This window comes from Rhopilema esculentum, chromosome 20 (genome assembly GCF_057945365.1).
Source record: "Rhopilema esculentum isolate cy_ngs chromosome 20, ASM5794536v1, whole genome shotgun sequence".
Taxonomy (NCBI): domain Eukaryota; kingdom Metazoa; phylum Cnidaria; class Scyphozoa; order Rhizostomeae; family Rhizostomatidae; genus Rhopilema; species Rhopilema esculentum.
Window position 1 is genome coordinate 14290629 of NC_142834.1, and position 13875 is coordinate 14304503.

Sequence of the window (13875 nt, forward strand, 5' to 3'; positions counted from 1 at the left end):
AGCGGGTCAAAACTGGGCTTTGCTAGAGCCCCCCCCCCCCCAACACTAGAAAATTTATCCCTCGTGGTAACCTTTTTTTAATCGACTCAGACTTGTATTCGTCTTGTTGCCAGGTCGTCATCAACAGGGTCCGTACTACCTGGCGCTAGTTTTGCGGGCAATGGATTTCTCCAACTTGGCATGGGAAATTTCAGTACCAGAAACTCATCGAAAGTTCAGTTCGATTTCCGAACGTTGCATGCTAATGGGACGCTGTTTGCTGTCACAGGAGCTAGAAATGTAAGTGTCATTTTCTTGTCTCCAGAGCCCAGTAGAGTTCCCATCTGTCGTCTGAACACTTTTCGTATGGAAGGTTTGAAAACCTTCCAGGAAAACAAAGGAAATGAGGCGAGGTATTGGTGGAGTACTTTCGTTTTTTTTTATTTCAACTGGCCTTCCTTATCGACTTTGACCGTACTGGGCCCTGCTGGACTCTTGTATAAATAAAATCTTTTGAGATAATTGTAAGTATTTTCTTTATCTAGACTCCCCCTTCCCAATTTATTCAGTGCTTTTAGAAGTTTACATCACTGAAGTGGAAATCTATATAAAATAATTCTTTTTAAAATCTCTATGACGCTCTCTGAGCTTCTTGGAAATTAAGACTAGTCAACTGTTATTTTTGTAGACCATCTTGTATGAAATTCGTCTCGTGAACGGAAACCTGGAAACCTTTTGGAGCGGCGCACGGGGAAATGCTAGGCCATCAACCACTGGCTCGTATGCGGATGGTAACTTCTACAGAGTGACAGTGGAAAGAACGCAGACATATTTTAGTGTTTTAGTTGTCTCTGTAGCAACAGGGACTGGACCGCCGATCTCAATGACGAATGGTAGTCAACCGCTTTTAGAGGAAGGCACAGTGATTTACTTTGGCGGAGTCAACGTCTCTGTGTAAGTACCTATCAGCCCTGTCACAGGCACTATTGTTGACATGAAATTCTATTGGTTGGATTATACAATAGGCTATTGTCACATTTTCCAATCAGTGGCGAGGGATTGATTGTCAACGATTTCACAATTTTGAATGCACTGCAGTGCTTATTGATAAAATCAACGGGATAGATAATGGGAGAAAGTGTCATTTACACTCTTTTTTCTATAAGAACCAGTAAATTTAAGTTCAGGCTGACTGTTCTTAATTTTTTCGAAAATCTGAGGTTGGATTGTTCTTAATTTGTTCTTAAATTAAGAGGGTGTAAGCAGTGCTATAGCTTGTTCGCTCTAAGGAGGTGTTCAGGCCTCATTTGCCAACAAAGTGAGTGAGACAGCCATACTTTGCTGACAAATTCGAATATTCACCGAAAAAGCACCCACACATCGCTAGAAATCCTCGAGAAAAAACGTTGTTCAAAATTGCATTTTGCAGAAGCTCAGCCTCAGCTTGTTCTTAATTTGTTCTTAACTTTTGACCAGTTTTGAGGCTCGTGTTCTTATAAAATTGTTCTTATAAAAAAAATGTAAATGGCTTTGAAAAAAGCAAACATTTAGTAAACTAAAGCTTTTCGTCTGACACTCTTCAGAGTTTAAAACGTCAGAACATAGATCGAAAACTCTACGCTAAGAAATATATAGACCCAGTTGTGGATCGAAATAGGCCAATCAGAAACACGAGCACATGACTGTAAAGGTTGACCAATCAGTGCCGCTTGCCTATTAGAATGTTACCAGTGGAGTCCTAAGGTGAAAACGAACTCCTTTTGTCTACACAGTAGCGGTTTTTTCGTGCTTATGTAGATAGATTCTAAAACTGCTAGGTGGAACGACGATCGGGCTTTACCAATAATCCGAAACATGTCGCCATTATAGTTTTTTGCACAATTTGGGTTTTCTAGCAAATGCTGCCCGATAGCAGAATCGCAGGTTTTAGTAGTAATTTTGGATTTGCAAGACCGAGGTAGCTGTTCTCTTTGGGGATGTGTTTTGTTTCTAATATTAGATGGAACGTGTTGTTTTATCCTATCCTCCAATCTTTGGGTGGTGCGTCCTAAAAAAATGTAATGCAGAAAGGAAACCCCTGATTCAAGAGCAAACTATAGATGTTGACGGTGTTTTACTCCTCACAATTCACCATCCTTCCCCCACAGTGGCCCCACCCAATCGGCCTTTGAAATCTGCTAACTACTTAAACATTGCTTTCTCATCGACTTATGCATCGAGCCATTTAATATTACTTGTCTTTAATTTGTCCTTAATTGTAAGCATTAAGGCCGATTTCCACTCGATTCGCTCTGGTCGCGCGACTGAGCGAATGCACGTTAGACCAGGCGCAAATTTAACTTCCCCATTCGCTGCGAATGCGCGACCGTTCGCTGAGTAGCTCAACTCAGTTGATTCGCGTTCGCTGATTCGCTGGTTTGTTAATCCGATTTCGCCAAGTCGCGCGACCGGAGCGAATCAAGTGGAAACCCGCCTTTATGTTTGAATTATTAAGTCGCTTATTAGAAAGGTACCAGTAAAATTTTTCTCAAGGAATGACAACTTTTTAAATCCCTACAAAACGGAGGAACATTGGAAATTTCCACCCTTTTTTAAAAATCATTATTTTGTATCCGTTGAGAGTCTTTTTGTCTTCTTTTGTCAACAAAAGGCACTCGTGTTTTGCAAGGTTTCTTTATTCAACTGCAGGAGTGGATCAACGGCTTATCCCTTCGCTGGCTGCATAATGAACGTTCGTCTAAGCAATAACAACAGGATTGACGTCACAGATTCCATACAGTTAAACGACCCCAAACTCCTTCGCTATTCTAAAGGCGTCAACTTCAATGGATGCCTTCCACAGGTATGGTGCACAAGCAGCAAGAATTTTGTCCATGAAACATACACGAATGAACACGCATCCCAGCACAATCGAAACATTTGTGTATCGCTAAATAGAAATTGTCGTTTTAAAGTTGCATCGCTATCGAGTTCTTGTGTCTGCTTGTTAGGATCTCAAGCTTATTTTTATTTAATTTTCTTTCAAATAATTTTATTCAAATAAAAGTTTTTGTAGCATGGCCTATGGCAGACTGTATAACATTACTGTTTTCCTATTCACAATTTCACATGTTGTCGTAGTTATACTCTTTGAGCAGAATTCCAAGGCTCGAATGTAGGTTTTTTTTGTATATAATTGTTCGTATTGCAACTAGTTAGAATTTTGAATTTACCAGACACTGCCAGATAGCCAAAAGATTAACTTTCTAACTTTACTTTGCCATACAATATCACATAACAGTATGTTGCAAAACCTGTTTATAACCAAGATGTTTTTTCATAATCTTATAATTTGTTCTGTAAATCGAGCTTGGCTTCCCCATCTATTATATCTTAAACCGGTTATCGAATTCACAATTTATACCATTTTTCTTCAGATTCAAAATGGCGTCCGTTTCCTTGGCAATGGCTATGCGTCAGCTTCGACTCCTTCGCAGCGGTTATCATCCCTTAGCATTGTCTGTAAAACAACAGAGCCGGATGGTGTTATATTTTATTCAGATTATCGGGTAATTATATATTGTTCATTTTGCTTTAGATTGTGCCACTTGTTGAGCTCATGTACCCTTATCCGGAAATATAAACTTAGTCTCCTAAGGAGTGACAAAATACTCACTGTCCAAAATGTAGTTATGTCCAAAATGTCTCAGAAACTGGACCGTGCGAAAAGACGAGCGGAAAGCCACCATTTAGGCCTAATTTTTCAAGAAAAGAGCGCAGAAAGCCAACTTGCATTGTCATTCAGAAAAAAGCATCTGAAAGAGGCAATGGTTGGTCCACAGAACAGCTTCCTTTAAACAACCATCCATGACAAAAGCCGACATTGTTTTATGCATGAATCGAACTTTGATATGAAAGCTGGCATACAGAATAATTGAACTTGTAGATAAGAGAGTGCTGGAGTTCAATGACATCTAACCACTATACTGTGAGCGTTTGAACGAAAACACAATTTTTGACTGCTGTTTCTTTCATATATGTTTCCAACCTTCCTCCGATCATTTTCTTGTTGCTCTTCAGGGTGCAAAATTTTATATCGCTCTGTATCATGGAAACATTTTCTTGGATTACAAAAATGCCTCGAGAAATGCCAGAAACTTTCTGTATACAAGATCACAGACGCTGAACAGAGGACAGTATTTTACGATTGATGTTATCTTTACTGGAAATACTTTGTAAGTGATTTGTTTTTCCATTTTTTTTCAATCACGGTAAACAGCTATAGAGTTCTATTTTTAGGATTTTTTATTTGAACCCCATTTCCTTAAAAGGAATCTGTCTCCTCAATGATTGGCTGATATAAAAAAATTGATTTTCCCACCTTAACGGATTATGCTGCCCGCTTCGGCTGGCCTAGCTGTGGTAGTGAGCAAGAAGCTATTGGAAATTGTAAGTGAAAATAACTCACTCCCCTTTTCACTCCCGTGAAAATAAAAGTAGAGCACAATAGGGGATGGACTGCCTTTAAAGAGCAGCATGAAATACCTCTGAATGTGCAAAATCTGTTTAATGTGTTTCAAAATGGCAGAGAAGTGGCCTAAGCACTTTTGTACAGGCTCTTTCCCCATTAAATCTCTGTAGCTTGGTCTCAGTTCGTAACTTTATGAACGAACCCAAAGTAAAATTAATCCGTTGGCAAACTGAATTCATTTCAAATGAAAGGGAAAAGATCAGAGTCTTTTTTAAATTACAATAGTATCGTGGATGCAAGCATGGTAATGATTTTAAGTTCTTCTTGCACGTGAAGTTGTGACAGCATAAATAGTCTGTATGTAATTGTCTGGAAAGCTCCTCCCCACTCCTCTTTTCATATTTTCGAGTAACTGTACTGTAAAGTTGTCAATCCTTTTTATGCCAGGTTAATAATCTAACTAGAATAGATGGCATTTGCAATATCATGTAACGTTTGACAATAGATTAGGTAAATCTTTATTATTTTATCTTATTTACTTTACGAACTTGTTTGTCGTGTAGACTTCTTTTTGCAAACTGATTAATGGACTAGTACTACTGTTATGAAAGACTTTTATAACTAATTTTAATATAAAACCTTGCTTTAAAAGTATATTTTCTGTTGAATGAAATGAATTAGAAAATATTCATTTTTTCTTGTTTAAAGGATGGCGCTGGCTGTTGACGGCATAAGACAAGAGATACAGCTTGCAAGCGGTCTGGCACCGAGTGTTGAGTTGAATGGGAGAATGTACATTGGTGGCATACCCACGGCATTATCAAATGGACTTTCTGAGTTCCCTGTGACGCAAGGCTTTAAAGGCGACTTCAGTCTGGTTCGAATAAACGGTGTGGAGTAAGTTGCCCCTTCAGGATTGCTATCGAAACCTTTTAACGAACGAAACTTCTTGAGTAAAGAAACAAGAAGATTATGAGCTATAATAGCAAACAACTGTCCACAATTTATGCATATGTTTGAAGTATTGCGTTGCATTGCATAAATTGGTTACCGTTGGTTTTTGCAATAGTGAACGCACACTGTCTCCGACAACATAATGAAATAAGATGCATGAAGTAAAGATGCGATGATATAAAATAATACTCGACGTGACACTATAAGCAAGCCAAGCAGAGAAGCTCTGTTGCCCCCCTTCCCCCCTATAACACCGATAAGATCCTCAAAGTACAATTCACTTTAACTCACCTTTTTCTTTTATTGCTAACTAAAGGTAAAGCCAAATTTGCCAACAAGACCCACTGCAATCAATGCTTATCGAACTTGTGCCACTTTAGAATTTAAGAAACTCGACAAGCCGCTGCGTAAATAAAATTAATTGATTGAATGGCTGCATGGTAAATAAAACCATGCAGCCATTCAATCAATTCACAGCCAACCATGCAAAATTGTCGCTGATACTCGGCCAAAGCTTTCAAAACGCCTGTAAGGTAGCATCTCTAATTTGTTGCTCACGTGTCTTTGTATGCCTCACCTGAGTTACGTATAATATCCTCCGCAGCTACCTGAGACAACTGATCACCGTCAGCGAGTTTGTTTCGCTAGCTGGAGTCCCAGTTACGCAAACAGTCGGGCCTACACCTTTACCAACAACACCACCACCAACAACGTCACCTCCTTCGTGTGCTGCTGCAAGTGGTCCTCCCCAGTTCGATGGCAATGTCAACTTGGCGGGAATTGGCGCAAATACGTTGCTGGCACTTAGGCCGCCTCCTGCTGAGGAGAGCACCGTTCTGTCCTATTTCAGTGTGAAGTAAGTAGTATATGTTGTATATTAAGGCGTAGGACTCACGATTCGACAGTCGTGAGTTCGAGAAAAGCATTTGCCAATTTCTAAGGTAGCCCCCTTTGGAACGATATTTAAACGTACAGTGCCTCTCGCTAAACAGGAGTATATTATGAGCGCCATGCGTGGCACCTATCTGCTCTTGAGCATAACGATCAGATGGGTACAGTACAGTATATTAGAGTAGCGTTATACAGATGAATGATAGACAATAAACGTGAAGGGTATATATATTTCTCCTTTGACAAAAATTGATTGGTTGTTAAAAAGTTTCTCAAAAAATTTTAAAATACTGTTGTACTAAAAAGTTTGGTAGTTGAGTTGCGATAAAAGGCATGCCAGTTATGCAAAGTCTTTTTTCAAATGGGGGTTCTTTTCTTCAAAGGCCTGGGACTGGAAAGACAGTGGTATCTGATGATAACCTATAGATTTTTCTCGGGAAAAATGGGAATCAATTTTTGTAAAACAAAATTATGACTGTCTTGACAAGCAAAAGCCAAGACAAAGATTTCTTAAGAGACTTTGCTTTGAATTCCCTTTTTGAGGTAGCCCATGGACTCTTAAACCCGCTTTCCATTTAGTCCCCACTTAAAAGGAGCTGTCTATTTTCCATACTGCTCGACCTGATGACGTAATTAGTTTACCCTAAACCTAACCCTAACCCTTACCCTTACCCTTACCCTTATCCTTACCCTAACCCTAATCCTAATCCTAATCCTAATCCTAATCCTAATCCTAATCCTAACCTTAACCCTTTACTTGAAATAATTAATCATACTAATTTATGACTATTAATCATGCTTATTTATGACTATCAGGTCGAGCTGTATGGAAGCTAGACGATTCCCACTTAAGAACTGCCTGCTTTATCGACGCATCACATATTGGGTGCAAAGCATTAATAGAAGCAATTCCAGAAAATGTCCCTGAAATGATTCTCCTCTATAAGCTATGACCTTCTAAAGCATAGTTGAATAATTTTGCAGCTACTTGGTTACAATAGAGTTCAGAGCATTCAGTCCGTTTGGTGTGATATTCTTTGTGACCAACAATAACAGTGCAAGCGTGAGGCAATTTATTTCGTTGGAGCTTGTGAATGGTAGCCTCGTGTACAAGTTCAACTCAGGAGGTGGTTTGGTTCATGTGCAAACGACAGGAAATTACGCTTTGGGTCAATGGACAAAGGTAGGAGATTCATACCGTAAAAATCTCCATTGAGATGTAAGGGTGACTTTGTGGTGGGGGGGGGGGGGCGGTTGGGGGCTGGAGGACCACAGTTCCAAAGGTCTGTGGCTCGAGCCCCTGCCATCGCCAATCTTTCATTTAGAGAGAGGGGAACCTCCTCATTCGTACAATGTTAGACTTTTCTCTATAGTTGTAGCCTGTAATCTATTATTGTGTTTTAATACTATGCCAACTAAGCCTGTATTTCAAGACTTCGGTGGCTGCATATACAACATTGCTCGGCGGGAAAAGGGGCAACTCAGTTATTTCTTCAAGGTTAAAATGAAAATAGATTGAGAATTGTAGCTTAGCTTGCAAAAAGTTCAAAATCCAATTCATTGATGCCAGGCTGTATTAAGGAACCGTAATGTTTTCAACCAGTACCCTTCTAGCTTTGGGACGTAAGCAAATTTGAGAGGTAATATGTAGACAATTTCATATGCCCAATCTGACATTTGGCTCTAAAATTCTTTGAGAAAATATTAATTATTTATTCAGTGTTCTGACTTATTCAGTACTATTAAAGACGAAAAGCTTTAGTAACATGTTTCAAAATGTTTGATTTTTACAAAGCCATTTTCAAATTCTATTCGACGAAAAGATTGTTTGTACTGAATTTGTTGGTCACGATACACCCTTATTAAATTGCTGCAAGGTCGCCAGATGTACCCAACTGTCGAAGCGCTCTGTCATTGATGTAGAGCTCGCAGATTGTCCTCTCTCTTCCATTATTAATAACAAAGGCCTAATCTAACTACAGCTAAAAGCAACTAGGCCCACGTCCTAAACTCTTAATGTCATTAACATGTTTTGCGGAATAGTGTAATACGAAAGAACAGTGTTATAAGAATAAAGTTAAATCGGTTCAGGCCTTTGTAAAATTGTACATTTGTAGATCTTGTTTCTCATGTACATTTGTAGATACTTTTTTCATGTTTCTGTTGTTCGCCTACCAAAATAATTATCTTTGTTGTTTTAGGTTTTTCTTCTGCGTCTTGGTCAGTTTGGTGCCATATTGGTTTCTCCTTCGCAAGAGTATCGCAACAATCGCCATGGAAACGGACTCAATAGAATGCAACTTGCTTATCCATTTTATATTGGGAAGTTCCCCGCAGGGGTGCCTACATCAATGCTTACGGTGAGAGTGATTACTGGCTGTGTAAATTCTGGACGAGCTGATAAATGTCAAACAACAAATGAAGGTCTTTTTATGACTTAGTCATCCCCAGTCTTTGAAGTTGAATCACATGGACGTTCAAACTATTGCAACTTTTTGCGCCTGCTCTTTTGTTCCGAAGACGGGGGTAGCTCATTTGACAGAAGATTTAAAAGTGTTTTTCCCTCCACAAACTCCATGTCCATTTGTGTAGGCTGGTTTGACAAATTTTGATTGCAATTCCTCTGAAAGTGGAACTCAGAAGGCTTTTAAAGATTTTTTGGTACAAGTGTAAGGTCTTCTTGATATTTTCCAAAAAGTGGGTATTCTTATGATACAGGGCCAAGTTTCGCTCTTAACACCAATGTCAATTAACATTGCTGGCATCGCTTATTTTCGTGCCCCACTTTGAACAATGTTCCAATTGAAAAGTGTCCCACTTGGAACAATTTCCTATTTTGAACAATTTTCCACATTGCAAAAATGTCCCCTTGCAAAACGACTTACAAGGTGCCAAAGCATGTGACTTATTTGTTAATTTGTTATACTGTCACAATTTTGGGGGGAATAGGAAAATGGAAGCAGAGGTGGTATAATTTGAGGGAAGAAACGACCAACTTTCGAGAGAAACACCACCGTTTCGTTTTCCTGCATGTTTTAGCAGGCATAGTGTTGTATATGTATATGTTGTGTACGAACCTCAATTTGAGGCTAATACATAATGGTTAATGCCTAATACACTACACATTGCATAGGCTTGTTTTGGCAGGCATAAGTTTTCATTTCCCATGTTTTTTTTAGAACCCGGCTGGTAGAAATTCGTTTCTTGGATGCATACGACTAGTCCAAGTTGAAAGCGCGTCAGCGAGAAAGCTACTTAATCTACAGTAAGAGAGTCTTAACATATCTAGTTTTTTCTTGCTTTCAATTTTCCATCGTTGTTTCTTAGTTCCTTCTAAATCGTAGTTGATTTACAAAGTTGGTTCTGTTTTGTAATACAGTCAGTATGATCAGCCATCTTTTGATAACTGGAACTCGCATTTGTTCAAAAATAATTTGTTTATGCTGATAAATGCAAGGGCAACGCTAAAGAAATTTGGTATTGGGGGTGGGGGTGGGGGTGGTGGTGGGGTGTGGCATCAACCTTTGCCTATTCCCCTGGACGAATGTCATTACCGCATAATGTTGTGGCTGTCTTGTATGATTCTGGTTGTCAGATCAAATATGTAAATTGCATTGTTTTTATCACAAACTGGGATTTTGTCCTTAAATGTGGAAATATCTCACATAGCCGAAGAGGTAAAGGAACAAAACCATTACATTATGATCTGCTCGAAATCTAAACTGCACGCTGAACTGGAAAAACTCAAAACGATCTTCTTGGACAACGGCTATCCTGAAGACGTCATTTTATCTTATACTAAGGAGAAGATCGCAAGTTTTTCGGCTGTTCAAAAGTTTGGTCCGCAAAAGTGCCCAGTTTATTTGAAACTACCATGGATTGGTAACACTTCCTTGCGATTCGAGAGTCAGATTAGGCAAGCCATAACCAATTGTTTCTTTGCTGTCAATCCTCGGATTGTTTACAGCACTAGGAGAGCCCTTCCATCCATTCAAAAGGATTGCGTCCCTACCAAACAAAAAAGTTCCGTCATTTATGAATTTACGTGCCAGTGTGATTCTGGCTACGTAGGGCGCACAACCCAAAGATTGGGGGATAGGATAAAACAGCATGTTCCTTCCAACATACGAAACAAAACTGCCCCTCAAAGAGAACAGCCTCCTCGATCTTGTAGGTCTAGAAACACTGTTAAAACAAGTGATTCTGCCATTGGTCAACATCTTTTAGACAACCCAGATTGTGCAAAACTCTATAATGACGACATGTTTCGGATAATTGGCAGAGCCCGGTCGTCCTTTCATCTAGCAGTTTTGGAGTCAATTTACATAAAAACGAAAAAGCCGCCATTGTGTAGACAAAAGGAGTTCGTTTTCTCTCTTGGACTCCATTGGTAATTTTTCTTTAGGCTCGCGGCACTGATTGGTCAACTATACCGGTCTTGTGCTTGCGTTTTTCTGATTGGCCTATTTCAATCCACAACTGGGTATATATTTTTCCATCGTGTTTTTTCGGAACCTATTCTGACGTTTTATGCTCTGAGGAGTGTCAGACGAAAAAGCTTTAAGTATGTTGTAAAATGTTTGCTTTTTTCAAAGCCATTTTCAAATTCTGTACCGCAAAAAAATTGTTCAAAACCATTACACCTTTTTGTTCAAATTATTTTCAAATATCTCTCGCAAAATCTGATATATCGCATTCGCAGACGAAAGTCAGTGTTATCAAAGCGAACCCACTATTTTTTCTTTTCAGAATTGACTGAATTGGGCCGCCTTAATCTCAACGCTTTCTCCAATTCATCTGACATCATCATTATTAGCGAATTTCCTGTAATCGTTAATCATTCGTTTCAAGGCTTTACATACGTTTATCTATAAGCCATCTAAAGCTGAAATCACATTCAGTGACGTCATTGTCATCATATTCGTTCCTGTACTCAGATTGCAGAGCAAGTCGCATAACTGCCATTAAACTCTTTATCTTTGATCACTGGACTGCAATATGGTCGATTTGTTCTGAAGCTATTACCATTAAGTCCTCGAATAAGCCCGTGGGGGCTTATTTCGCAAAAAATGTTTTTGGGGTGGGGATAATTCGAGTGCAGTTACAATATCACTGCAATGCGCTGGGTTTGTACTATCTGATTATAGAACGTTCCTGATACTTGCTTCTGCAACCATTAATATATCATTACATGCATTCTATGTAGCACATTTGATTACCCTTTGAAACCTCCCGATTCTTTGTAGGACGAATCGAGACCCAGTCTCCAGGAACGTGGGAAGATGCTACCAGTCAGTTGTGCCGATGCTAAGGTTTACGGGCACTGGTTACGTAATTGCAGGTTGGTTTGTCTTTAAAAACTTTGAGTTTCCGACATGATTTTTTGCATTTATCATATGTCAAGCTGTTGATACATATTTGTTCACGCCTGTTTTATAGCAGAGATAATTCCCCAGGTTTTGCCCCCTCCCCTCCCCATTGAGTGATTGTACCGCAAGTTGCCCGGTCAATATGACGACAAAAAGCCGGAAAATAGAACAAGATTCCTAATAACAGGCAAAATTTAGTTTTAGAGTTCATGCCTTTGTACCCTGTTTTCAAGTAAAAGAGCTTCTAATTTTCATACTCAAAAGTAAGTGTATGTCAGTCGTTGGCATCTGCGCATGTTGTTTCTTTTATGCAAGAAGAGCGCATCCTCTTTGAGGTACTCTACTTGGCAAGGGCAAATGTCACTCTTTGAGGTCAAACATGGTACAAAACTGCCCGAGCACCCTAGAGAGTTTCTCCTGGACCCGCCCTGGAAGTTTGTTGTGGCCTCCATTGAGCTGACAACACCATGTTTACATTTTACAGTGTTGTTTTGGCTTTTGGAAAGATGTACAACATGCCTCTAGTGTGTATTGTTTGAGCGCGAATGGTTGGTTCAAATTATCAAATTTGGCCTATAAAGTTGATGTGAAAATTCTTTGTTTCGAAATAAGATTCGATGTTTACGAATCATTCGACCAATGTTCCAATGGAGTTTGGTTTGTTTTGTGTATGGTTGACTTTTCTTATTAAAAATGAAACGTTTTTTCTAAACATAGAACGCCGTCTGCAGACAACATCATCATTCTCGGTGTCCGTACGGTTCCGGACATCGCAGAGGTATGGAATTCTATGGCATCAAACCAGCACCTTTGGCACTGCATCCCTTATGTTGCAACAGCGGTCTGGTCAAGTAAGTCCTATTCTCTTTAATATCCGATTGAAATAAATCAGAGATTTTAAAAGAACAAAATATTTTCTCTCTGTTTGCAATTGGCTTATTATCAGTCGGAAGTTTCGTACCCCTCAATCTTCCAAAAATTTCCATCAATTAACGCCACTGCTTGTACTGAAAATCCAATCGCTCGAGAACGCCTTGCGTAATGCAACTTTTGAAACACATCATTTCCCAGTGCACGCGAAAATTTGATTTGTTGCTGTTTTGATAAAAATGCAATCTTTTGAATACGGATTCGCACGGTATGAGAAGCCATGACCCACTTGGAGCATCCCGAAAGCAGGGAGGTTGATGGGTGTGGCCACTTGGTGCGTCCAAAAATGAGATGTTGCTAGTGCGGGCACGCCTTTTTAACCTCATTTCAGTACTATATAAAATGTGACTTATGCCTACCTAGTGCTTATGATAAATTTTTAGAAGAGCGATACTGCCATGTTTTGGTAAAACAATATGCGGAGGTAATTAAAGCTGTCCGTGGACAGCAATTTTTTATCGTTGCGAACCAGCAGTTTTTCACTTCAATGTAAAAATCTGTTGTGTGTGGTGACTAAAAACCGGAGAATTTGATTGCAATTTTTGAAAGCAAACATTTTTTTCGATCGCTTAAGACAAAAGACGAAAATACGGGCTTCACGACAAAATTCGTTGATCATGTGACCACTGGAGCCAATCAAAAGCGCATTAACTGGAGCAACCTCTTTTTCATCCATGAATGACTTTCAAAATTGCCGTAGATCGAATATGTCAGCGCTAAAAGTCTGTGTGTGGCAACTAGATGATTTTAGAATTGCATGCTGCAACGATAAAAATCTGCCTTGTAACCCGCAGCAAAACCCCTATTGACGTTGCCACTGCCCTATAACATTATCTTTTTTACTGTACACAGTTGTTCCTTATCCACGTCACAAGCACGGGATCCAGAAGCCAACTGACATGGACAGATGCGAACATCCCCTCGAACCGAGCAGCTAATATGTCGTATTACCTGTGTAACAATCAGCCACACACAGTCACCGTGGCAAGGTCTTCGTCAAACTACACAATCACTGTCGATTCAAACCCTCCGGTTTCTGGCAGCATCGGCAATACAAATATTGATGGTCCGTTGTACGTTGGAGGTACGTTCTGTGAAATACCTTGGCTGCATATCGTTTTACCGCTGTTATTGCTTTTTGCTTTTTCAAAACCATTTTCAAGTTCTGCACCGCCAAACAACTGTTCAAATTCTAATATAGCATATATTGTGCCATTTTGTATAGCACACTGAAGCTTTGCTATAAAGGATCTTATTTGTGATGGTAACCCGTTTTGTTTATATTAACCAAACCCATTTGTG

At 39.5% G+C, this 13875-nt stretch overlaps 1 protein-coding gene across 1 annotated transcript in view; it reads left to right on the top strand.

The window, feature by feature from the left end:
- LOC135686996 (laminin subunit alpha-1) overlaps positions 1-13875 on the top strand; it is a 60447-nt gene that overhangs the window by 45284 nt on the left and 1288 nt on the right. The window contains exons 47-59 of the mRNA XM_089114311.1: positions 114-279; positions 668-933; positions 2668-2821; positions 3396-3527; positions 4039-4193; positions 5138-5326; positions 5988-6239; positions 7259-7457; positions 8476-8634; positions 9454-9539; positions 11521-11615; positions 12361-12494; positions 13426-13657. Of these exons, the coding sequence (XP_088970437.1) occupies positions 114-279; positions 668-933; positions 2668-2821; positions 3396-3527; positions 4039-4193; positions 5138-5326; positions 5988-6239; positions 7259-7457; positions 8476-8634; positions 9454-9539; positions 11521-11615; positions 12361-12494; positions 13426-13657 (2219 nt within the window). The remainder of the gene's footprint in view (positions 1-113; positions 280-667; positions 934-2667; positions 2822-3395; positions 3528-4038; positions 4194-5137; positions 5327-5987; positions 6240-7258; positions 7458-8475; positions 8635-9453; positions 9540-11520; positions 11616-12360; positions 12495-13425; positions 13658-13875) is intronic.